This window comes from Papio anubis, chromosome 13 (assembly GCF_008728515.1).
Source record: "Papio anubis isolate 15944 chromosome 13, Panubis1.0, whole genome shotgun sequence".
NCBI lineage: Eukaryota > Metazoa > Chordata > Mammalia > Primates > Cercopithecidae > Papio > Papio anubis.
In genome coordinates, this window is record NC_044988.1 from 61,479,705 (window position 1) to 61,507,108 (window position 27,404).

The following is a 27,404-nucleotide window of genomic DNA, read 5'->3' on the forward strand; positions in this document are numbered from 1 at the left end:
CCGAGTGGGTTGCATGAAACAGTAACAGATTAGCGGCAGCAGAAGCTCTGACTGGGCATTCCTACAGGCCTAAGTGTGGATCCTGGAACAGTGGACAGCCTGGGAGGTGATCCCCAGAGAATTACTGGAAAGAGCCTGGGATTATACAAATGCTGAGTTTGTGGAGGGCTAATAATATCTACTCACCCATGAGTTCACAGCAGTTGGGCTCTAGTTTTGCTTTTGTTGTTGTTGGTTTTTTGCAGGGGATACAGGATCTCGCTATGTTGCCCAGGCTGGCCTTGAGCTCCTGGGCTCCAGCAATCTTCTCACCTCAGCCTCTTGAGAAGCTGAGACTGTCAGCACATGCCACCATGCCCGGCTGGGCTCTAGTTGTTAACCATAACAATATGGTAGCTCAGAGTTCTCAACAAAACTTGGATCTGAGATTTAAACTCTTCACCCCAGTGAGTGAGAGAAATGGGCCTTCGAGGGTTAGGGACCAGGCTATGGGAGTGGTTCTCAGTCAACCAAAGTTACCACTCTCAAGAGTGAGCATACCCTTGGCCCCTGCCACACAGGAACACAGACTGGACTGAGCTATAAAGTTGCTTTCAGAGAGAACTGAGCTCCTGGAAGAGCCCAACAGGGATTCTGGGTGAAGTGAGCACAGAGGAGACTTTCTTTTTTTAAATGGAGTCTCGCCCTGTCACCCAGGCTGCAGCGCAGTGGCGTGATCTCGGCTCACTGCAAGCTCCGCCTCCCGGGTTCACACCATTCTCCTGCCTCAGCCTCGCGAGGAGCTGGGATTTTCAAGCACCCACCACCATGTTCGACTAATTTTTTTGTATTTTTAGTAGAGACAGGGTTTCACCATGTTAGCCAGGATGGTCTTGATCTCCTGATCTTGTGATCCACCCACCTTGGCCTCCCAAAGTACTGGGACTACAGGTGTGAGTCACCGTGCCCAGCCAGAGGAGACAGTTTTACACCAAGCTCCAAGGAGCCAGCACAGGATGCCTGCCTCTCCCAAGGGCCTGATACACTAAAAACTGGAGACATGGCTTTCCGCAGATACATCAGGACAGTGGTGCTAAGCACGTTCAGAATGTTTAAGATACAAGTTGAAGAAAAATACTTAAGAAAAGCTTCTCTTTCAGAAAGCAATTTGGCCATCTGTATTAAAACTATAAAAATGTGTAAACCATATCTGAACCCATAATCCCACATCTGAAAATCTAGCCTGGGAAAAAGATCCTAAATGTGGAACAAACCAACACAGAACAAACTTCAGACTCCAAGATGTTCATTATGGTATTATTTACGCTCATGGAAAATTGGACATTATCTAAAGGACTTCTAAGAGAAAAGACAAGTTAATTATGATGGAATTCTATGATCAACTACTATGAAGGTATGGAAAGTGATGATGATGAAGACTATGAAATAACATGGGAAGATGCTGATGATAAAAAATTTAAGGAAAAAGCAGGATACAAAAGTTTATACACACACAGCATGAGCTCAACTGTAGTTTAATTTAAAAGAAGTTAAACTCTCAGACCCTGTACGACAGGCTGGCTTCCAGTAACCTCGGCATTTCCAAGAGAGCCTACAGAGGCCCTGGTCTTGCCTAGGAGACCCCAGGGCCTGAGGATGACACACTCATGGGATTATTTACATAGCCTCCCCCTGACCAGTAGGGCCCTGGCTCTGGGTTGATTTGAGGACATGTGAACATTACCAGGGACTGGTGGTGGCAGCGGTGGTGGCAGCAGCAGTGGCAGCGGTAGTTAGGTCAGCATTCCTCTCTCTCTCTCTCTCTCTCTCTAGGAGGCGGAGAGTATGGAAGAGAAGGTAGGTGGAGAATAAGAAGCAGATCAGAGAGGAACTCCTCCTTCCACTTGTTTTTTTACAAACAGGATTAACAAGTAAAGGCAAAAGGCCCCTGCTAGAAGGAAAACAAAAAAGAAGAAAAAGAGAAAAGGGTGGATGCAAGGGAGAGAGGTGAGGAAAAGAGAAGCAAACGTCAAAGCTGCAAAGGAAAAGGGGCCCATTCTGATGACCAGTGTTCCAATGCAAAAGCAAATTCCTAATAAGCTGTCACTCCTTGTCACAGAGTCATGGGTGAGCAGAAAAAATGGCGTTTCCCAGAACAACATCCATGGAAGCAATTCACCAGCAAATCGAGTCCCCAGGAGAACAGAGAGACACACATCCTAGGTGGGGCACATAGCAAAGGGACAACACTCAAACAGTGATGGCGCAGAGACACTCCCTGGCCTTCCCACTCCCACTCCCACTCCCCACCCCCAGCAGGCTCCAAAGGGTCCAAGTGCCAGAAGGAAGGGGAGGCTGCAGGACAGGACCAACTCTACCCCACTCCTCCCGAGCCCTGTTCCCACACACATCAATCTGCGCACTGACAGCTCAGGTAGAAAATGGAAGGCAGGGATGGGGGGATGGTAGAGATGATCAAGATAGAAACCAAACCAATGGGGCCATAAGCCCAGGCAGCTGTCCTCACTAATGGGACAGACCCAGGGGTCTGCTTCTCCCCAGTTGATCTTGACCTTGTATAGGAATCAGCTGCTCGGACCAGTGACAGAGACAACTGCTGAGGTAGGGTGACAGATGCTCTTACTCACTGAGGGTACAAAGGACTATCTCCAAATTCATCCTCAACCAGCCTGGAACTATCACCCCATCATCCTAAAACAGTGCATAGAAGAAAAGGAAACAGGAGAAAACTTCAAAGCCAGACAGAGTCCTCCGGGCAGCTGGCTGAGCCCCCACTCCATTTCTCCACAGCCTTTCAGGCAGGCTCCGGCTCTGCTTCCCAGCCATCACCTTTGGAGCCTTCCCTCCGCAGGCACAACCAGAAGACCATTTGCCTCACTGGGGCGGGGGGCAGGTGTGTGTGTTAAAATTCAAAGTGAGACCCTAAAGGTGCTGAGTCCAAAGACCCTAAAGGAGTTTTGTGACCATTAACAATCACAAGGCTAAGGTATTAATAGGTTTTCTGCATTTTTCCTGATAAGGGAGGTCACCCCAAGGACTGTCACAGGCAGCCTGTGCTCTGGTCAGCATTGAGCCGGAAGCTTCGGGGGAGAAGTTTAAGGGAGGGGCCCTGCAAATTCCCAAGGGTGATGACCTGGGAACGGAGGCTTCACTTCCAAGAGGCACAGATCTAGGCAGAAGACCAGGAGTAGGGCTCCTGAGACTAGGTATAAACAAAGAAGCAGGAATCCCAGGAAAAAGCCCCATGCTCCACTCACTGACTACATCTGTACTGACTATGCACCAGCTGTGTGGTCAGGGAGAAGGAAGGGAGGCAGACATGAGGGACTGGGAGTCTGGGGGCTGGGTTGAGGCTGGAACTCAGATAATCATCCATTTCCAGAAAGTTCTGAGCAGCCTGGGAGCAGCAGGGAGGGAGAAGTCAGCTCTATTCCAGGGACTCCACAGAGCTAATGAGGTTGGGGAGGGAAGCTTAAAAGATGGCCAGAGACACACCAGGAACAGAAGGGACAGCATAAGCAAAGGCACAAGGAGGGGAGAAGAGAGGTATCTGGGTGGAGAGGGGGAGTCCAGTGAAGTGGAGAGGAGGAGGAAGTGGCTGGAGGTAGGTCGGGGTCTCAGAGGCTAAGCTTGGGCCTTCCAACCATTTAGACCCTTGCCTGTGCGCAGTCATGAAATGCTAACAGGTTTAATAGAGTAAGTAACATGGTCAGAACTAGAAAAATCCTGGGCAGCTGAAGAAGAACAGAGGTGCCAGAAGATATGCAATCAGAATTGGAGAGACCAGTTCCGTGTACTGGCTGTGGGGCAAAGGGCTGCCATGGTTGTGACAAACACACCTGGCCAGCTGTGCCTGCATTCCTTACTCATTTTGTAATTTTTATGATGGGCAACCCACAAACATCCTGCATTCCGTAATTTAGGGCTAGTGCTGCCAGGTGGCGAACTGCCCTCCCTTCACCTTGAGTGGCTTTACAGTCTCATTTCCGGGTTCGAGTATTAGGAAATGCAGCATACATCCCTGTTTGCTATGGTATCTTCTCCTCCTCCTTTTCTCGCTGCCGTTGAAGTTGGAATGCTGTATCTTGACATCCACATCTCAGAGTACAAGGAGCCAAATAGTATTTTCCCATGCTGGTGAGCTAAGGTCAGGGATGGGAGGAGAGGCCTTGAGGACAAAGAGAAACTCTTGTTCTTCTCTATCTCAACCAGGAAAGCCTCTCTCCACTCATTCCTTCAATATCCTTATTTTGAGATATAAGTTATTACGGTAATTACAGAGGCATAAGCCAAATGGGAGGGGTTAACAGCTTACTATAGACAGAGTATGAGTCATAACAACTTGTGAAAGTTCATGCCTGTGTGTGGAGCTTGATAAGTGGCCCCACTCTGAAGAGGCCTACAGGCCCAGGATGGCCTCTGAGTCCTCTGAGATTCTGCCACCTGGCTCGTTCCACTATCCGTTATCCTCTGACTCCAAGGAGTCCAAACCAATAGAAGGAAGGGTCCTGATGCCGGCCCTGAGTGGGGGTGCAGCAGGAGGTGGTGGGAGTCATGAAGAATTCACCACCACAGAAGCAGGCAGAGGAAACAGGCAGGACGAATGGAGAGTGCAGAGGCAGGAGTGGACCCTCCCAGTAACGGCTGGTATTTACTGAAGGTTTACCATGAGAAGAATGCCTCACAGCCCTCCCCACCAAGGAGGAAACTGAGGCCTGCAGAGCTTAAGTAGCCTGCCTGAGGTCACTGACTGGAAAATGGCAGTGCCAGGACTGAACCCAGGCAGTCTGAGCACACAACACACTCTTGGACCTGGATACTGGACTGTGAGCAACACTGAGGGCACCCTGGCCATGAGGAGCATCACTGACGCCCTGAGAAGGCACTAAACCTGGAATCAGATGCTGGGGTTTGAGCCGCAGCCCTGATGTTGTCTATGAGACTTTCAGAGCCTGTCCCTCTCTGAGACTGTTTTCTCACCTGTGACATGGAGCAGAAGTTTCTACATTGTCTGGCCTCAGGGGTCTGAGCAAATCCTAGAAGAGACTGAATGGGAAGCTAAGGAAGTGGAAATGGGACATGGCCCCTACTTCAAGTAGAATGAAACCCTTGTGACCTGCTATAAGCGGAAGGTTGTGTAGCATTTCAATGGGCAGAAAGAAATTCGATACTGAAAAGCCTGCTTGGGAACCCCTGTACTAAATGTCTTAGAAGCCACTGCTATTTTGAGCATTCTTTCTGTCTAATCTTAAATGGTGTGTGTGTGAGTGTGTGTGCATGTGTATGTGTGTGTGTGTGTGTGTGTGTGTGTGAATGAAGAGTCAAAATGACAGCAGGGTGTCTGGGCCAGGGAGAAGCTGAGAGGCTATAAAGAGGGCTAACAGCCCATAAGGTTTATTTGCTCAACAAACAGGGCAGAAAGGTCAAAACCAGGTGCTACAAAATCCCTTTCTTCTTCTAGAATATAACCATAAAACGGAGAACACAGGCAGTTCCTAATTTGTAGACAGGATGTGCTCCAAATGTTTCTCCTTCCACCTCTTTTTTTTCAGGGCTCAGGTTTCCCATTACCATTTTATTATTTATTAGGTAATATTCTTTACTGGAAAGGTAGGGCAAAGTTTAAGCATTTCTTGACTTAGTTATCTGGACTCTGACCATATTTTCCCAAAATGATCAATTAGGGTGAGATTGGAGCAGATGATAAGAGAGTAGCTGGGGAAGTGGGAGAAAAAGAGGAAAAGATTATCCTAAGGTAGAAAGTTAACCCTTGGAGGAGAAGGAAAGGATGAAGAGAAAAAAAAAGTATGAGGAAAAGAAAAGAAAAAGAAAAGATGATACTGACAAGATAAGAAAAAAGGAGGTATATATGTTTGAAAAACCAAAACTAAAATATTCCTGATGCTAAGTTGTGAAGTGGAAAGAGGAGGGAGGATGGGTAGTTCCTAGTGTTCCAGGGAAAGCAGAGAGGCAGTTGGGAGGAGACGCTAACTTAGGCCCGCTTTCCCCAAAGTGTGACTCACAAAACACTCATCACTTGAGACAGTTCTTGGAAAAGGTTTCTAGTCAGGCAAGCTCAGGAAACACTTCTGGGGTTACAGTGTACCCCGGGGTACCGAAGGCTCTGCAGGAATGAGACCTGCTTTACATGGTTCAACCCAGCAATCCTCAAGCATATTTGGCTCCATTTGGGGAAGCACACTTTTAGAGGAGCACTCTCTTAGGTGGTGTCCAGTGTTAGCCAGCACAGCTGTGCCACCGGTCTGAGCTGGCTTGGTTAGTTGTTCTGTCTACTTGGATTGAGGAGGGCAGGAGCATGTAGCTGGTAGAGGACATTCAGAAATCTACTGTGTTGAGCCTGAGGAGTATGTAAATTGTATTACAGGAATTTAAGCTGGTGGCCAGATTTTACTGGTCCAATATTTGTTTTGATTTCAAAATAGGGAAGTCTCACATTCACCTAAACTGCAACATATCTAGATGTAGCATCCCACGCTCCAGTCTTCACTGAAAACAGCTACCTCAGTTCAAAAATTCAGCATCATCACTAACTCTCTTTTACCCTCTTTACCCAAGTATGTATTTTATATATATATATATATATTTTTTTTTTTTTGAAACAGTCAGTCTCACTCTGTTGCCCAGGCTGGAGTGCAGTGGCACGATCTCGGTTCACTGCAACCTCCGCCTCCTGGGTTCAAGAGATTCTCCTGCCTCAGCCTCCCAAGTAGTTGAGATTACAGCCGCCCACCACTATGTCCAGCTAATTTTTGTATTTTTAGTAGAGAAGGGGTTTCGCCATGTTGGCCAGGCTGGTCTCAAACTCCTGACTTCAAGTGATCCGCCGGCCTTGGCCTCCCAAAGTGCTGGGATTACAGGCATGAGCCACTGCGCCTAGGCCCAAACATATATTTTAACCTACCTATATGGCACCCAGACCACAGCTGTCTGCCTTCTACTCAGGCAGATTTGTGGGATGCTGTCAGATGCCCTGCTGGATAAGATATGACAGCACTGTATCCACAATACATCCCTCATCTACTGGCATAGCAACTGTCAAAAGAGAGAAACGAGATGCAGCTGGCATGGCTTGTTATTAGTCATCTCTGCTGTCTCCTGGTGATGGTGGCCGCCTCTTCCAGGTGCTCGCTGCCACTGCTTTAATAATAGGCTCCTGAATCTTGCCGTCACTGGTATGTGCTCACTGGCATCAGACAAATGTTTCTCAATAACAGGGCTTTTCTTAAATGAATACTTGTTGGGTTACAGTGACCTGCACTTTGCAGGACATTTACCTATTCTCTCTTGCATTCTCCAATATTCTTTCAAGGTGACCCATAACTGCGTGGCTGACTTGCTTGCAGGTGTTCATAGGCCCCCGGTCTGTACCTCACTTGGTCAAATAATTCAAACAGCCTCAAGGGGTTTGCCCACCACCTGCTGTCCTGCTTCAGTTTCCTTATAACAGGGCTTGTTCTGCTCTCTCCTGCCTCACAGGCTTAGCTGTGACACCTGGCCTCAGAGCTTCTGGTGCTTTCCTACCTCAGCGGGCATCTCGATTTCCAGGAACATGCAAGGTTCCTTTCTGCCTTGAGGTCCCTGCTCACTGGCCCTAGCTGAGAAGCCCATCTCCCTGCAGACTTTAGAACCTAGTTTATATCCTGGTCCTTCCAAGCCATTGCTCTCTCTCCTTCCTCTGAGCTTCCAAAGCATTTGGCAGCCACCATCCAATTACAGGCTATTTGGGACTGTTAACAAATCGTTCCCTGGGAGGGTCCCACTTGCCAGAAGTGGGTTGGAGGCTTCGGGACAGGGCAGGACCAAGACCTTACACTTCTTCAGAATCTCCCTGCAGTGAGTGATGCAGCACAGTGCCACAGCAGTCCTCAAGGGCTTCCCCTGGGGTCCCAGGGAAGGTGCACAGAGTCCCTTGACTTTGATGGAAGCAGTAAACTGCCAACAATCCTCCCATGTAAAGCAGAGTTTATCTCAAAATGAAATGGACATTTGGCTTTGTAGAAATGGGCGTACTCAGACTCTTCAAATGAATTTCAATGAAATTGGGTGCCTAGATAAGTTAGATGTGTCATTGCACCTAGGAGGTTACAGTCTAAAGACATGAATTTTAGGGATAATCTTGAAATATCAAAGTTATACTCTTGGGAAAATAATGCTCCTCAAATACATTGAAAAATTTACTTCAATAAAGATGCCTCTTAGATCAATCTGATCCTCCATGCCATGGTGATGAAAGCTGGCCTATCCTTAGCATTACTTTCCTAAGCAGGGCTAAAGTCCAACACATATGGATCAGATGAGCAGTGAGAAACTTTTTCTCAGACTCGGCCCAGTCCACATGACTCTCAGATGGCCCACGAATCAGACTTCTCCAGATATTTCACCAGGGGCTGAACCAAGGGCACTGTCTCCAGGTGCCCCAGGAGACACAGTCTGACTGACTGGATAAACTTTGAAGTTACCTAAAAGTCTGATATCTAAATGATGGTTTTATTTTTAAAAGGAAAATACACAGCTACACAAACCCAGGGAATAATCAGTGTTTACTTTGGAATAATTAGGGTTGTCTTTTTTCCCAATTTTGCTAGAAGGCTACTTCCAGAAAACAAAAACAGAACAATGAAAACACTCCAGCATTTCCTGTGGCTAACAGAGTTGACAGCAATAGGCAAGCACACTGTTTGGCGTTTAGCTCATCTGCACTGGCGGTGATTGGGGGGCTGGCTCCTTGCTCTAAGTGCCAGGTGTCTGTGAAATCACTCCCCTTCCCCTGCTCTCATTACACACACATCTGATACGCAGATGCACGCACACACACCCTCTCTCATTCCACCTTCCCAGGCCTCACCTGGTTGATAACATAGATGCCGTAGTCCAGCTGCTGGCGCTGCAGGATGGGGTGCAAGTAATACAGCCAGTACTTGAGGTGCTCCTGCCGGTTGCGGAATGGAATGATGATGGCCACCTTGTGAGGAGAGACGCAGTCCCTGGGGGTGTAGCGGCCACCCATCTTCACATTTGGGTTCTGCTTCGCCACGAGCTCCAGGTCCACAGGCATGTTAAACTCAATCAGCATGGGGCCCACTAGAGAGGTGGAAGAAGGGAGAAGTTAGCAGGCCACAGGACTTGCCACTGCTCCACAGGCTGCATCAGACGGCCAGGCTGCAGCTGCAGAGGAAAAGTCTCCTCCTGGGAGGCAACGTGGCCACGGAGAGGGCCCTCTTGCCCAGCATCAGGCACCACATCCAGCACTAGGTGACCAACCATCCCCAGAAATCCCCTTCAGTGTGGGGCAAACCTAGATGGTTGGTCAATCTGTGAAGCACTCGCCTGCCCAGAACCCTCCCCGCTCCGACTCCACTGTAAAATAGAAATAATTTCTACCCAGAGTTCCTGATAGGCTGTTGTAGAAATCAGTGATCATGGATGAGAAGGCAGTTTCTCAAAACCCCTGAGATTGAGACTTAGCTCTGCCACCTCCCAGCTGCGTGGCCTTGAACAAATGACTGACATCATCTCTCTGATTCTAGCCTAAGAATGGGGAAGGATGTGTGTGTGTATGTGTGTGTGTGTGTGTGCACACACATGTGCACACATGTACGTTGGAGACATCAGCGTGGAGGGAGTTAGCTCCAAAGTGGAAGGTAGCAGGAGTGGCATGAGTGACCATGTCTCAGGAAGGGACTCGATGGAAGGTGAACCAAGCTCTGGGAGGGATGGAGGCAAACAGACCCCAGAGGAGACTGAGGGAAAAGAAAAGAAATAGCTGGAAAGAACACAGAAGAATGCTTAGTAACAGAGGGGATAAAGCAACAAAGAGGAAGAAGAAGTAACAAAGAGGGAGGGCTGACTCCCAAGTTTCTGGCCTAGAAGAACATGGATGCAGATGAGGGAAGTAAGTTAGTATGAGAGTGCTTCCCTCAGAAGAAAATTGGATGAGGTGCAGATTGTGGATTGTGAGGTAATGGCAGGTGGGAAGAGGGACGAGGAAAAGGTCACATACAAGGTATGTGGTACGCATGGTACAGTCCAGGCAACACAGGGAACCAAAGCTTTGCTGAGAGTCAAGAGCCAACACTTGAACCCAGGCTCCCCACACTCTCTGCAGACTAGACCTCCTCAAAACGAGTTCCAGAAAACATTAGACCCAGCAAGATGCTTAATGGAAAAACACGTCCTGTGGTCAAATAAGAATGGGAACGCTGCATTTTAAATCCTGCTTCTGCAAAGTCACGACACACACCAAAGGCTCTGAGAAGTTGTGCAGTCAAAAAAAACCCCTCCATTATATTTAACCCACCATTTCCCAAACTTATTTGGCTACAGAACCATTTTTCCAGGGAACACACTTTGGGAACTGTTACTCTAGTGTAACCGGCTTCACCTGTGAAGCAAATGAGCCACAAGAACAAAGGAAGGAACCCAGGGAACAGGTAGCAATACCAACCAGAAGCACAGATCAAAACCTGAAACCCGCCCAGGGCCAGTGAGCAGGCCTCAGCCTGCCCTGTTTATCAATAATGTGTGGCTCTCCGAGCACCCCCTACTCCCGGAATCACTCACCCTTCTGAATTGAACAGGCTGAGAAAAAAAGCTGTGGGCCTGGTTCCTCTCACCAGATAGCTGCCTCTTCCATCCCCTTCCCCAGTACACCACTCACATCTTCCCTCCCTCCACAGCTGACCCAGGTCCACCATCACAGGACCTGTTCCCATTAGTCCGTTTTCTTCTGAGATACAGCCCTGACCATGTTACTTTCCCACTAAAATCTCCAATGGCTCTAAGGCTGTGTGACCCTGCACAAGGGAAGGCCAAGGCCCACAGCTGAGCAACAGGCCCTTCAATGTCAGCTCTGTCTGTCTCCCTCCCCATCCCTTAAGCCATGCCTATCCACACTTTTCTCTTTGCCAGAAATGCTCTTCCCCCTCTCCTCTAACCAGCAAACTTTTGCATTGAGAGGCCTCAACCAAGCTTGGTCCTTTTACTCTCTGTGCTATCACAGAGCTCAGGCAGCAGACCCTCTGGGGCAGGGAATAAGATCCTCAGGGCTCCCTCTATGAAGCCCTGCTCCCTCTCTCTGGCCATGCACCTACCTCCTGGAGGGACAGAGGCCTTGAAGCTCAGTCCCTTGTAAGACTGCCTGCTGAGCCAGCTCCCACCTCCCAGGGTGCCCTGAAGTGAGCAGACATTGTGCTCTTCAGAGAAGACCAGGACTTAGCCAGCGATCACCCTGGACAGGTTTTTCCCAAACCTATCACCAGAATTGCTTGAGGAAGTTAGTACAAATACAGAATCTCGGGCCCTTCCCTTAGAGAGTCTGTGGATTTTGGGAAAGACCTAAATGGCTACCTAACAAGGAGTCCAGATGATTCTCACTGGGCAAGCTGGGTAGTAGGGCTCTGATGGGCCATGTGATGGGCATCTCTGATGTCAAGCTTTAGAGCTTTCGGGCAAAGTGGGCCTTCGGGGATTCCCACCATTCACACCCTTCCCCACAAGGTCGGCCAGGCCTGGGCTGCCCAACACCCAACCCTGGGCAAAGCCCCCTGGGGGGCCCTGCTGCACAGTGAACTTGTGAAAAACATGAAGAAAAGATCTGTCACAGGGCTCTTTTCACTTCAGAGGGCCCCCACAACATCTACAGCCCCCACCCCACCTTTGGTTCTGAGGATGCTGCTAAACATAACCCCATTTTGGGGAACCCAAGAAGCACCTGGGCTGTCACCCTGCCGACTTGCTTGTATCTTCTGAAACCCACCCAGGAAACAGGAATTCACACGTGGCCTGCCTCGCTTCCGCGGGACAGACACCTGCAGGCTGGAAAGTGTCCTGGTGTTGCCCCATCATGCGTTTCAGAAAGGTGGTCCTGAAGTCAAGAGCCCCGGACAGGAGAAGAGATGCCTGGGCCCTGGTCCAGCTCCACCAGTGACTTTCCAGATGATCTTTGGTATCCTGAAAGTGGAGAGTACAGCCACTCTCAGGGTACTGGTTTCCTCATTTGTAAACTGCAGGGATTGGATTGGATGATCTCTAAGGTCTCAGAACGCCCTGACGTGCCCAGTGACACTTGGTAAACCAGGAGGAGTGCAGGGATCCAAAGCGAGACCTTTAGACAAATCCTTGCTCTTACCTTCCCTGCCCTCAGCATGAATGTCCAGGCAGACAGGAGACGTAAGTGTCCCGCATAGGAGAGGTAGAAAGAAGCCTTGATCACCAAGCATCATATTTACCTATGCCTCCTCTTACCTCAATTCCCAGGCTTTCTCAGCCTCTTTCTAGGATGTCCATCTTTGCCCCCTTCTCTTCTCACTCTCCCTACACCCAGGTATTTAGTTTAAGCACATGACAGTTCCCAAACCTCTGTTTCCATCTCATGTCTCTCTCCTGACCTCACAGCCAACAGAACATGGCTAGCCATATGCCATGGGCACCTTAAACTCAACCTGCCCCAAATGGACTCTCATGCAACCCCATCACCATCGCCACCTACAGCCAGACCTGCTTCTCCTCAGGATTCCCTCAGCAACTGACACCACCGTCTCCCCAGGGCAGAAGCTGCTACCCTGGTGGTCCATCTTCTATTTTTCCTCCTCTCTCCCCAACCCCAACACACACACTAACACTCTCTCACCCTCACATACACACACACGCCCACTCACTCCCATGCCGGGGGTGTCCACAGCATGCTGACAATCCACAGAAGCTGATCGAGTACCAAGCCAGAGAGTCTTTACTCTGAAATGTCAGTTAAATACAAATTTGCCCAGTGATATGTGTCAAGACCACTTTCAATTTGTTTCAATTGATACTTTCTGGGTACCTACTGTGTGCCAGTCCAAGGAGGACTGGGTTGAGGTAGGGAGGGAGGATGAACAAGACAAATCCTGCCTTCCAGGAGCTCCCTGCTGAGTGTGTGGCAGAACCTAAATGAAAATTACCCTGGTTTAAGGATGGTCAAGGAGCTTACTCCTCTAATGGCTCTGTGCAGAGCTTTATCACTGAACAGCCTCTTCTCGCTCTCCTGTTCCCTTCTGAACTCGCTGTGCCTCTTGTATAACCCCCATCGTGCTTCCAACACATTGAGACACCTTGACTCCCAATTCTGCCCTTCTTGCCCAATCTGGTAAGTTTTTCTCCACCTTCTCTCTCTGAAGCCTCCACAATTCTAAGGATCTTGCAGCTTACACCTCTGAGACAACAGAGAGCAGCCCCAGACCTGGAATTGAATGACTAATTGGGTCGAGTGCCGGCCAGGAGGCCTTCTGAGTGCCCTGCACACCTCCTGCCACACTGCAGGGGCCATGCTCTGCTACACACCTGGCTCTGTCCCAGTGAGAAACTCCAGAGAGCTGAGACTCCAGGAGGGCAATGACTACCTCTGTTCAGAATCATGCAGACCTGCGACCAGGTTTCAGAGCCACTGCCTGGGGTCGCAAGGAGAGGCTCTGGGAGGAGGCAGAGGGCTGAGGACTTCATGACAGTCCTCAGGATGAGCCAAGGCGCCCTTGCTGTGTGGCGCATGGCGTGTGCTACCACAGGCTCTCGGCCCCGCTGGGCTGGCTTGTGTGTTTTCTTGGCTCTGGAAGCTGGGAGGCAGGGTTACGTAAGCAGATGAGCAGATGTAAGCTGTCCTCGGCTCCCCCAGCTCAAGCCCCGCCACGTGGGCCTCTCGGCTGGGAGTCCAGGTCATGGCCTTGCATGTAAGTCGCTCAATAACTTCAATGTGTGAGCTCAACTCAGACCAATTCCACTGCTCCCCTGCCTGGCACAGCAAACCCAAACACAAATATGCCCCTCCATCAAAGGCCCTGCTAATCTAAGCCAACACCAGCACAGACTCCTGACTGGTTTTCATGCTGGCTGAAGCACTAGTTCAATCCTTTAGCCTCAGCAAAACAGGCTGAAACATCTAGTCACTGCTTGTCAACTGATTGGCCAGTGGGTGGAAAGAAGCATTGGCCTGATGCTTTATTGTGACAATGTTTCACCAGCCCAGGAATGAAATCATAAAAGTAAAGACCATGAAGGTGTTTTTTCATTAAACTAAAGGTAATCAATGTATAGGAATGCCCTTTCTTCCAAGATTAAGTGCTTCTTACTCTTTGAATATTAAAATGTCCTTTCTCTTATGAAATCATCATGGTAGATTTTCATACTGGACTGATTTTTTAAATTTAATTTTAAAAAAATCCTTCCTTGGCAGCCATGGGGTCAGGACTCTAAGTTTCTTTTGAAAATTTCCTGGACAGGAAATTCAAGTATTCAGGAAACATTTGGGAACACGTGGAACTAGGCAGTGCCTAGAGCTCTGTGGTTCTGAGAGCTGGGATGTTGGAATTTCCTCCTGGGTCTCAGACCTGACAGTACACTGCACAGTCCCTCTTCACAAGCCAGCTCCCCCACCAGTGCTGCTCCACAGGCTCATGTGGGTGGGCCGCTTCTCTCTGTACCAATCTTCCAAAGGCCAGGTGCGCACCGCAAGCTGAGCCAGGCATTACCACCAAATTCACCAGCTTGAGAAAAGATTTGCTTGCAGCATTCTCGTGAAATCACGGTGCCCCTTGAGGCCCCTTGGGCTAGAAATGAGAAGCACCATTTACTGTACGTGGCTCACCCGTCATTCCGGGAAGAGTGCAAGCTCTCTAAGTCTCCAAGGGCTTCAATATCACCAAATCTAACAGCTGCCTGGCCTTAGCTCAAACATCACCTCCCCTAGGAAGCCTTCCCAGACCACTCAAGGTTCGTTCTTAAGCACTTCACCCACATCCCGTAAGCATTCACAGCACCACATTCATTCATATTCAAACATGTACCCAGTTAGTATGTATCACGTACCAGGTGATACAGGGCATGCGGGGCCGGGGGTGGGGGAGCGGGCAGGCGGCCGGGTGAGCAAGTAAAGAAGAGGTCTTTGAGGCTGGGTGTGGTGGCTCACGTTTGTAATCCCAGCACTTTAGGAGGCCGAGACAGGCAGGTCACCTTGAGATCAGGGGTTGGAGATCAGCCTGGCCAACATGGTGAAATCCCATCTCTACTAAACCCCATCTCTACTAAAAATACAAAAATTAACGGGGTGTGGTGTAGCTGTAATCTCAGCTACTTGGGAGGCTGAGGCAGGAGAATCTCTTGAACCTGGGAGGTGACAGCTGCAGTGAGCCGAAATCACACCATTGCACTCCAGCCTGGGCGACAGAGCAAGACTGTGTCTCAACAACAACAAAAAAAGGTCTTTGCCCCTAGCAGTCAAGGAGACCAGCAAAGCCAACAGTACTGGGTGAGTGTGACAGGTAACAAACAACAAGCTAAAACTAGCACAGAAGAAGGGGAATCAACCAGGGGTGAGGGAAGAGAGTCAAGGAAAGCTTTGCAAAGCAGCAGCCTCCATCAGGGCCCCTCAGTCCTCTTGGGAGGATTCATCACAGAGCTGTGTCCACTTGGCTGCCATGCACACGGGAGTACACCAACAAATCCTAGTTGTGTGGGTGACGCGCAGCTATCCTCTCCGCTTCTCTGCCACCAGCACAAGTAACAAAGGTGTCCATAAACCTACAAGAAAACTTGACAGAAGAGCAGGGGATGGAGAGTCACCAGAAGGGACTCTCGATTCTCATGTGAAGCATTTCTCACTGAGTTTCAAAATCTAACTCATGAAGGTTTCGAAGGTGCAGGAAATGATTTCTTTTTTTTTTCTTCTTTTTGAGACAGAGTCTCGCTCTGTCGCCAGGCTAGAATGCGGTGGCGCAATCTCGGCTCACTGCAACCTCTGCCTCCCGGGTTCAAGCGATTCTCCTGCCACAGCCTCCCGAGTAGCTGGGACTACAGGCATGCACCACCACGCCCAGTTAATTTTTGTATTTTTAGTAGAGACGGGGTTTCACCATGTTGGCCAGGATGGTCTCGATCTCTTGACCTCATGATCTGCCTGCCTTGGCCTCCCACAGTGCTGGGATTACAGGCACGAGCCACCGTGCTCGGCTGATTTGTTTCTTAAATCAGATGTTTGTGGTATTTTTCTTTATACATTAGGTTATATCTTTAAACTTGAACAATAAATATTTTAAAATATGACCCACAGATGGGAAAGGTGACCCCCTCCTTAGTCCCATTCCTAATAAGGAAGTATCTTCCAAAATAAGGATGTCAAAACACACAATTCAGTGACTAGAAAACAGAATTAGTTTATTCTTAATGCTGACATGATATCTCTTGGGTACACTACACACAAACACAAGTTCAACACCCCCAACACCCACTGTTCTTTCCACCAACTCACCATCCAAGCCACTATTAGGTCCCAGGGAAAGAAACACTTTTTCTTTTTTTTTTTTTTTTTTTTAAGAGACAGTGTCTCGCTCTGTCACCCAGACCGGAGTGCAACGGCACGATTATCGAACTCCTGGGCTCAAGCAATCCTCTCACCTCAGCCTCCCGTGGGACTACAGCACGTGCCACCACACCCAGCTAAGTGAGAAACGCTTTTTCAACAGGAAACAGAACACATCTGTGGTCTCAGTACCCTGCATTTGGGAACAGAGAGAAAAACAAAGAATTTGCTGCAAAAAAAATAGTCCAGGTGCAGTGGCTCACACCTGTAATCCCAGCATTTTGGGAGGCTGAGGTGGGCAGATCACCTGAGGTCAGGAGTTCGAGACCAGCCTGGCCAATATGGTGAAACCAAATCTCTATTAAAAATACAAAAGTTAGCTGGGTGTGGTGGCACTCGCCTGTAATCCCAGCTACCTGGGAGGCTGAGGCAGGAGAATCGCTGGAACCTGGGAGGTGGAGGCTGCAGTGAGCTGAGATCACACCTCTGCACTCCAGCCTGGGCAACAAAGCAAGACTCCGTCTCAAAAAGAAAAAAATAATAATAAATAAAAAAAAACTAAAGGAGACTGCCAGACAAGGTCCACACAGCAGAGCGTAGGTGACCAAGTGGGAAGCTGGACCAACTGGACACAGTGGGGCCAGCTGCTCATCCATTCATCTGTGCTCAGGAACAGTCCTGCCACACGCCTGAACTGCCACCCTTGGTAGTTCTTCTAAAACATGACTTAAAAGTGACCTCGTGCCGGGCGCGGTGGCTCAAGCCTGTAATCCCAGCACTTTGGGAGGCCGAGACGGGCGGATCACAAGGTCAGGAGATCGAGACCATCCTGGCTAACATGGTGAAACCCCGTCTCTACTAAAAATACAAAAAACTAGCTGGGCGAGGTGGCGGGCGCCTGTAGTCCCAGCTACTCGGGAGGCTGAGGCAGGAGAATGGCGTAAACCCGGGAGGCGGAGCTTGCAGTGAGCTGAGATCCGGCCACTGCACTCCAGCCTGGGCAACAGAGCGAGACTCCGTCTCAAAAAAAAAAAAAAAAAAAGTGACCTCGTCAGCAATGACCCACTGACTGACCTCAGTGGAACTGCCATTTCTCATGCCTTGCTCTCTCCCTCATTAAAGCCCCACTCAACCTTCAAAGGCCAAGCACTCAAGCTTGCTTTCAAATCGTGGTAGGTTCCCGTCTATTGCAGGGGCTTTCACACTGTGGAGTGCAGGAAGAATCATCTGCAGAAGTATGTGAATTTGCAGATTCTTGGGTCCTACTTACCAGATTGATTTGATAAGCCTGGGGGCAGGGGCCCAGGAATCTGCACTTTAAGAAGCACTCTAGGTAACTGTAATTTTGATGCAATTCCCTGGACTACATTTTGAGAAACACTGGTTTACAGGTTCACTTATTAACTACCACTTCCTTCCCACCCCCATGAAGCTATTTAAGAATGAGGTCAAGAAAAACAATTTACACTCAGGAACTACTGTGTATTTTCCTCTCTGACAATGTGTAACATGTTTTGCTTTAAGCTTTTGCAAACGGTCAAATACAGTAACTATGTTGGGACCCATGGTTTGAGTATCTTTTTTTTTTTTTGAAACTGGGTCTTGCTCAGTAACCTAGGCTGGATTGCAGTAGTACCAGCTCATTGCAGCCTCAAACTGCTGGGCCCAGGCGATCTCCTGGGCTGTGGTCTCGGCCTCCTGAGTAGCTGGATCACAGGCACGAGCCACACAGCTCAGCTAATTTTTAAATTTTTTGTAGAGATAAGGTCTCACTTGAGATGTTGCCAGGCAAGTCTCAAGCTCCTGGTCTCAAGAGATTTTCCTGTCTTGGTCTCCCAAAGTGTTGGGATTACAGGCACGAGCCACCGTGCCTGGCTAAACATCTATCTTTTCACTCTTCCTGTTAATTTTCTAAGTTCCATTTTCTCTTTATTTATTTATTTTTGAGGAGGAGTCTCACTCTGTCACCCAGGCTGGAGCACAGTGGTGCGATCTCGGCTCACTGCAACCTCTGCCTCCCACGTTTCAAGCGATTCTCCTGCCTCAGCCTCCCGAGTAGGTGACACTACAGGCACATGCCACCACACCTGGCTAATTTTTTGTATTTTTACCAGAGCCAGGGTTCCACCATGTTGGCCAGGATAGTCTTGATCTCCTGACCTCATGATCCACCCACCTTAGCCTCCCAAAGTGCTGGGATTACAGGCGTGAGCCACCTTGCCCAGCCCATTTTCTCTTTTTCTGACTTTAAGTTTATATTGGTCCTTTTTATGGTATGTGTTCTTATAAGCCACCTCAAAAACTTTGGGAAAGAGGTAAAGCAACAATTTTTTGAAGTTCAAACCAAATGTCATTCCCTCTTCAAAGCTTTTCCCAGTCCCCTCTTGGGACCAATCAGTCCCCATTCCATATGCCTGCAAAATCCTTCACAAACCTTGGCTGCAGCCCTGCAGTGATGAGGTACCAGTTGACCTGCCTGCTTCCTCCCTTAGACATCATGAGGGCAGGGGTTGTGTCCTATTCCTTTCTATGCTGGGACAGTTCCTGGCAGCAAGAGCAGCAATCGTGTGTTGAGCTACACTGCACCTGTTCAACTAAGAGATGAGAAGCTGAGCTCACAGAGCTGGGAGCCATCTTGCCTTTGATGTTTTAGAATCTAAGATTTTAGTCCTAAATTACAGTTAAGATCAAGGTGGGGCAAAAACACTGTCATTTCTGCCAGACGAGGTCTTCACAGCAAGCCTAGGTGGCCAAGTGGAAAGCTGGACCAACTGGGCAAAGTGGTGCCAGTTGCTCATCCATTCATCTGTGCTCAGAAACAGTCTGCCACATGAGGCCTTTTGTTTCCAGGTTTAGCACCTGATTCATGAGCTACAGCCACCACCCCCCAACCCCTCCAGCACCCCAACAATTTTAAAATAAGTTTTCTCCAGGCTCTAGGCCTAGAATCTGACACTTTGTGGCAATGGATGGCCTAACCTCCTAATAAAAATGTTGCATTTTTTTTGGCTAAGCCTCACATAGCCACAGCAAACAGGTTCTTCACCAAATGTCACTATTTCCTTGAGAGAATAACCCTAAAGCTCAAAGTCTTACATGGGTCACAAAATCACCAGAAAAACGTCAGGTGGTCACTCAGCCCAGGATGCTGTCACCAAGGGTATCAAGGCCTAAATCTAAGGAAACAGGGCCGTGATCAGATTCTGCCACCTCGAAGGGCCAGGATCCACCTCGAACCAGACCCTAGAGAATCCTGGAAGACCAGGTCAAAGGAGCCTTGGGAATTATGTGTTGGCCCCACGGTTTCACAGGAAAGAAACTGAAGGCCAGAGAGGAAGACAGACTTCCTCAAGAACACTCTTGGATTGGCAAAAAAGCTGTCCTAACTTCCCCTTGAATAATCTTCCAGGGTTCTGATATTCCTGGATGCACCCACACAGTGGACAGCAAATCACAGCACATGTGGCTTTACTGTCCCTGCACTGTACCCATGGGGATTCTGTCTCAGCATCTTTCCCAATTTAGGCACCTGGGAGGCCTCCAACTGATGAAGGTGACATAAAAGTGAATCTTATTTGACATCACTGATCTAAACCATTCTCAAGCATTACTTCTGTACCATATGTGGTCACAGATCCCCAAGTCTGTAGGGCATTAGAAGCAAGGAGAGGGCATGGGAAAACCTCTGGGAGACCCCAGAACAGGCAGCATGACAGTTCCACTTCTGTCCAGTGGGGAAGCCACGGATTGCAAAGCCTTGGGGTCAAGAAAGAGTGACTGGGGGTCACAAGCTTTTAAAGTCCAGTAAACAGTCTCCTAAGTGTTTGGTCTCCAGAGGAAAAAGTCCCAAGAGGAATTTCTGCTTTCTTTGGTCCTCACCCAAAGGCAGATTCCTCCTTCTCACTACTTCCGCTGGAATTTCTGGAAACTGTGGAAACTGTGCCTGCCCACAGATATCACTACCAGGAAAAGGCTCTGAGGCCTACTTGCCTGCAAACCCCATATTAGCCCCAGGAAGATCTTGCTGTGTATCTGTCCTTTTAGAACTACAGCACTTCCAGAAGGGGTAATTTCAGCTTCTCAGAAAGGATTAGAATAGTATAGTATAGGCATCTGGCATTTTATTTTAAGACTTTCACCTCCAGGCTGGGGCAGCCACCTGCCTCCTCTGGGCTCTCCTCTCCACCTGGAGCCAGCCACTGACAAGTAGCCCAGGGGCTGCCACTGGAGAACTCCAGAGTCACACTTACCACTACTCCCTCCAGGGTCCCACGCCTCACTGCCAACTCAGGATGCTGGTGAGGATGCTTTGCTTTGCACCTCCTTAGGCCATTTGTTAGAAGAGATTTAGACATTTGACACACAGTCTACAGGAACTAAATGCAATTTTTTCTTTTTTGAGACAGAGTCTCGCTCTGTAGCTCAGACTGGAGTGCAGTGGTGTAATCTCAGCTCACTGCAACCTCTACCTCCTGGGTTCAAGCGATTCTCTTGCCTCAGCCTACTGAGTAGCTGGGAACATAGGTGCATGCCACCACATCCAGCTAATTTTTGTATTTTTAGTAAAGATGGGGTTTCACCATGTTGGCCAGGCTGGTCTTGAACTCCTGACCTCAGGTGATCCACCCGCCTCAGCCTCCCAAAGTGCTGAGATTACAGGCGACAGCCCCCGCATATGGCCCCCAAATGCAATTTTCAAGGGAAGGCAACACAGTAGGAAGGAATCACAGGCTAGGTTTCGAATCACTCCTCCACCTCTAAAAAGCTACAGGCAAGTTTTATAACCTCTCTAAACTTTGTTGGTGACAGCATAGTTCCTAACACACAATAGGCCTATGACATACATTTGCTGAATAAATATAAGAATAATATTTGTATGTAGACCTCATACTCTAAGAGGAAGACAAGTCATTCTTTTTTTTTTCCCCCAAGATGGAGTCTGTCACCCAGTCTGGAGTGCAATGGTGCCATCCCAGCTCACTGCAACCTTCCTTTCAGGTTCAAGCGATTCTCCCGCCTCAGCCTCCCAAGTAGCTGGGATTACAGGCACCCGCCATCATGCCCAGCTAATTTTTGTATTTTCATAAAGACGGGGTTTTACCATGTTGGCCAGGCTGGTCTTGAACTCCTGACCTCAGATGATCTGCCCACCTTGGCCTCCCAAAATGCTGCGATTACAGGCGTGAGCCCCCATGCCTGGCCAAGTCATTCTTAATAGAGAGAATTCAGTAGAGGATAAGGTGTCATAAAAAGAGACTGTTTGCTGAGGAGGGTCAGCAGAGTTCAACTATACCAGCATACCTAACATATGGAAGAACAAGGGGCATTAACATAGTTACAGAAAAAGAAGAGTGCTGGTGAGAGATTGCACAAAACAATGGGGAAAATAGTTTTATGTTCCAACAAAATACAGCATGAGCAAAGTGAACATATATATAATAGATGCAGAAGGCTGAGGTGGAAAGATTGCTTGAGGTCAGGAGTTCAAGATTGACCTAAGCAACATATTAAGACTCCCATCTCTAAAAAATAAAATAAAATTAGCCAAGTCTGGTGGTGCACACCTGTAGTCCCAACTACTCAGGAGGCTGAGGTGGGAGGATCACTTAAGCCCAGGATTGTGAGGCCACAATGAGTCATGATCACACCACAGCACTCCAGTCTGGGTGACAGAACAAAACCCCAACTCTTTAAAAGAATTGTAAATAAATAAGTAAATAACAGATTCAGAAGATATGTGCAATGTCTGAGACCAGGAAGGGATTAATATCCAGGATGTATAAGGAATTTTCCTGCATATCTTCAAGAAAAATATAAGAACTCCAGGGAAAAACAGGCAAAGGATTATAATGAATAAGGAATTTACCTCAGCGGAATCCCAAAGACCATCAAGCATACGAAGAAATGCTCCAGTTCATTAGTAATCAGAGAAAAGCAAGTTAAAACAAAGAGTTATCCTAGCACATCTATTAGTTTGGCAAAAAATAGGAAGCTGGTTAATGCTGATTATTCACGGAGACACAGAGCCTGTTATGCTCTGCTGGTGGAAATGTAAACTGGGGCAGCCATTCTGGAGCTGTGTCTGGCACCCCTGAATCAACATAAACATGCTCACAGGTTGCCCACAAAGGAAATGTCTAAGGATGTTCCTCACAGCAATATTTGTGAAAGTAATGCTGGAGGCAGTCCAGGAGTCCCTCATTACAGAAGGGAAAAAGAAACACTGGGATGGATGACAATCATGAGGTATTATTCAGCAGTTAGAATCAACACGCTGGACATATACACGGCAACGTGGATGGACCTTAAAAACAAAGGTGCATTCTTGGCACCCAGTTCTTGTTTTCTAATTATGATTCTCTACTAAAAGGAACTAGAGCTCATTGGAGAAGTGACTGACTCTAGGACTGAGTTGGGGAAAGAACAAGAGGACCGTGGAACTTCTTGCTGTGCCTGAAAGTAAAAAAAAAAAAAAAGAAAAAAAAAAAAAGGCTCAAAGAATAATAGTGTATGTCAAAAGAAAACAGGAACCAGGAACCTCTAAAGAGGAATCCCAAGGACCGTCCCCCTGAAGGGGACCTTATTGGCTAAATCTGGGATAGTCCGAACATCAGAATACATAATGATAGTAAAGGATTATGATTTAATGAAGAATCCATAGGTCTGCATTAATATATGAATTAATTAATAGGGGAGAAGGGTAAGCTCTTCCTTACAGAAGAATGCCAATTAACAAACATAGAAGGAATAATGGAATCAGAAAACCATCAACTACCATAATAACTGATTCAAGCAAGAATCATTTGTAGATGCTAAAACCCAGTGGATATCAAGAAAACAATGAAAGGTAAGAAAAAGAATTTGTTTTTAAAGTGGATGAAAGTTTGAGGAATAACAGGATATTTACATAATCTCAAAGTATATGCCCATAAGATACTTTTTAAAGTTTTTTATTTATTTACTTTTTTTTTTTTTTGAGACAGAGTCTCAGTCTGTCACCCAGGCTAGAGTGCAGTGGCACCATCTCAGCTCACTGCAATCTCCGCCTCCCAAGCTCAAGCAAGTCTTGTGCCTCAGCCTCCTGAGTAGTGCACCACCACGCCAGGCTGATTTTTTGTATTCTTTATAGAGATGGCGTTTCACCATGTTATACTGGCCAGGATGGTTTCGAACTTCTGACCTCAAGCAATTCACCCACTTCAGCCTCCTAAAGCGCTGGGATTACAGACATGAGCCACTAGGCCAGGCCAGATAGTTTTAATTTAAAATGGTAAAATAGTAACTATAACGGAGTAATGGCAAATGCCACTATAATGAAATGCTCAACGTTCACACTGCCAATAAGGAACAAACTGACAGTGTGTGACTCTAGATCTGGTTACAGCGAGAAGAACTCAGCATCATTTCAGTGGTGTTCCTGTCAAAAGTGAATAACCTGAATCTGATCATAAGGAAACATCAGACAGATCTAAACTGAGAGACCTTCTACAAAATAACTGGCCTGTACTCTTCAACAATATCACTGTCATGAGATCCAAAGGACTTGGGAATTATTCCAGATTACAAGACACTAAGAGACATGACAACTGAATACAACACATGGTTTTCTTCTACAATAAAGGTTATTATTGGGGCACCTGACAAAGTCTTCCTAAGGCCTGTAGTAGAAATGTTTCAATGTTGATTTCCTGATTGTTTATTACACTATGTTTATATATATATTTTTTAATTATCTTGTTAGGAAATATATACTGAATATTTAAGGGTAAAAGGATATATATATATGAGAGATCTATATATATCTATCTAAAATCATATTAATATCTACCTATCTACAGGTAGATATATACACACACACATACACACACACACACACACACACACACACACACAGAGAGAGAGAGAGAGAGAGAGAGAAGGAAAAAGTAAATATAGCAAAATGTTAACATTTAGGGACTCCAGACGATATCCAGGAACTCTTTGTATTAGTCTAACAACTTTTCTGTAAGTCTGAAGTTACGTCAAACTTTAAAAAAAAAAAAACAAAAACAGAACTGGATGAAAAACATACAATCAAAATGAGCTATAAAATGCCATTTACATGTGTTTTAAAAATGTATATATACTGTGTGACTCCATTTATGTGACATCTTCAAAAAGACAAAACAATAGTAATGAAGATTAGATCAGTGGTTGCCTGGGATTAAGGGTGGGAGGAGAATGTGACTACATGAGGGATTCTTTTGGGGTGATGGAACTGTTCTGTAACCTGATTGTGGTGGTGGATATACAAAAATATATATGTGTTAAAATTTACAGACTATATGCCAAAAGGTCAATTTTATTGTAGCTTAATCTAAAAAAAAATTTTTTTAAAGAAGACATCTATATATAAAGCAGTGGCTTCCATTTTGGCAAGAGGAAAAACATACACAAACTATAAATACAATAGAATAGTTGCCTATGATACACCTGGGAAATAGAAGTGGGAATAAGGACAAAATAAAACAAATACATAAGGCAAGAGAGTCCATGAGTAGACCCCAATGATGATTACTGGCCATGAAAGGAAGCTTGATAGCTGGATGGAAAGGAAGAAAGAAGTAAGTAAGTAAGGGAGAGATGGCAGATGGAGCTGGATATGTCCTTCCAGGGCTGTACAAAGGACGGGGAACCCAACCCCTAGTCCAGACAAAGGTCCCTAAGGCAGGTATACAGTATTGTGGGGATGAATTCATCAACCAGACAGCCTGACCTATCTAATGTTAAATTCACTTCCCTGCTCTGACTGCTGACTCACCAGCTGTTAGCTTATCCTGTGGCTTCCCTTGTAGTGCTGCCTTCAGCCAGAGAATTCTAAGCTACTCAACAACAGTTCTAATCTTCCCAGTAAAGCAGCAATTTTGCATTCCAGCATGTAAGTAAGTCTCCTGGGAGTTTTATTACTGAGTCAGCTGCCCCTCTAATCAGTTTTGGAGCCCTGACAGATTTTCTGGAGCTGCAGTGCTGATTAGGAGTACATCCTTCTCTCTCCAGCTAGAACCAGACCTTGGGCTGTGGAGGGCCCACTGCCCCTATGGGCCATCTGGGCACTCAGCCAGCCATGTACTCCTAGCAATAACTCTCTGGTGTCAGGACTACTTTAAATGTAGCCAGCTCCAATTTCCTTCTCTAAGGAGTGGGGATAATTATGCCTTCCTTTCAGATGTAAGTGAGATAATACATATACATACTATTGCAGTGCTTGGCACTAATAGATGTTCAATAAATGTTACTTTCCCTTCTCCCGACTCCTCAGAACTTCAAAGCTTACAAATTACTACAGCTGCATCAGCACACATGGCTAAATTTTCACATTTCTACTCTTAGCCACTAGAATCAGTGACGGGTTTGGAGGAAAAGTCTGGGACCTTAAAGGGTCCCTGGAGTATTACATAAAGCTTCTTGCAGCATGAGAGTTGAACAGAAATTCTGTTCATCTTTTGCTGTCGAAGCCAAGTTGGTGGCTTTTAAAGAACCAACTTAGAAGAAAACTTAGGAGAAAAATTTTATTTTGGGATGGTGAAGACCTGCTTAAGTATGAAAGCAACCTGAAGTCATAAAGGAAAACATAGATTTAAACACATAAAAATTCAAAATTTCTGGCCGAGCGTGATGGCTCACGCCTGTAACCCCAGCACTTTGGGAGGATCATTTGAAGTCAGGAGTTTAAGACCAGCTTGACCTACATAGTGAAACCCCGTCTCTACTAAAATACAAAATTAGTCAGGCGTGGTGGTGGGTGCCTGTAAACACAGCTTCTCAGGAGGCTGAGGCAGGAGAATCACTCAAACCCAGGAGGCAGAGCTTGCAGTGAGCCGAGATTTCACCACTGCACTCCAGCCTGGGCGACAGAGCAAGACTCCCTCTCCAAAAAATAAAATAAAATAAAATAAAAACAAAACTTCTATATAGCTAAAGATATCAGAAATAAAGAAGAGTGACAGACCATATTTACAAATGATGTGTAATAAACAAGTAAAATCCACAATATAAAAAGCTACTGCAAACATATTTTTAAAACTAATAGAAAAATGGGTTAAAAGAAAAAGGGTGGGCCGGGCGCGGTGGCTCAAGCCTGTAATCCCAGCACTTTGGGAGGCCGAGGCGGGTGGATCACGAGGTCAGGAGATCGAGACTATCCTGGCTAACGTGGTGAAACCCCGTCTCTACTAAAAATACAAAAAACTAGCCAGGCGTGGTGGCGGGCGCCTGTAGTCTCAGCTACTTGGGAGGCTGAGGCGGGAGAATGGCGTGAACCCGGGAGGCGGAGCTTGCAGTGAGCCGAGATCATGCCACTGCACTCCAGCCTGGGAGCACAGCGAGACTCCATCTCAAAAAAAAAAAAAAAAAAAAAAAAGGGTGAAAAAAAAGGGGGGACAAAAAAAGGGTTAAAAAAAGAAAAAAAAAAGTCAGCTGGGCACAGTGGCTCATACCTGTATTCCCAGCACTTTGGGAGGCTGAGGCAGGTGAATCACTTGAGGCCAGTTTGAAACCAGCCTGGCCAACATGGCGAAACCCCATCTCTACTAAAAATACAAATATTAGCCAGGTGGTGGCACACACCTGTAGTCCCAGCTACTTGGGAGGCTGAGGTGTGAGAATCGCTTGAATCTGGGAGGCGGCTGTTGCAGTGAGCCAAGATCAGACGACTGCACTCTAGCCTGGGCGACAGAGTGAGACTCCGTTTAAAAAAGAAAAGAAAATTTATTCACATAAGAAATACAAATGGCCAAGCTAGGCATGGTGGCTCATGCCTGTAGTCCTAGCTACTCAGGAGGCTGAGGTGAGAAGATCATTTGAGTCCCGGAGTTCGAGTCCAGCCTGGGCAACATGGCAAAGACTCCCATTTTGAAAGAAAGAAGGAAAAAAGAAAGCCAATAAACACGTGAAAACTTGCTTAACTTCATCAGTAATCAGAGAAGCATATTGAAACAAGATACCATGTCTGAATACGATACTGGCAAATATATAAAGGTTAGTAACATCCAGGGCTGGTATGAGTGTGAGGAATAAGCACTCT

At 47.1% G+C, this 27,404-nt stretch overlaps 1 protein-coding gene across 1 annotated transcript in view; it reads right to left on the reverse strand.

Annotated features, from left to right (window-relative positions):
* B4GALT1 (beta-1,4-galactosyltransferase 1) overlaps positions 1-27,404 on the reverse strand; it is a 58,391-nt gene that overhangs the window by 16,599 nt on the left and 14,388 nt on the right. The window contains exon 2 of the mRNA XM_003911605.5: positions 8,867-9,102. Coding sequence (XP_003911654.2) covers positions 8,867-9,102 — 236 coding nt within the window. The remainder of the gene's footprint in view (positions 1-8,866; positions 9,103-27,404) is intronic.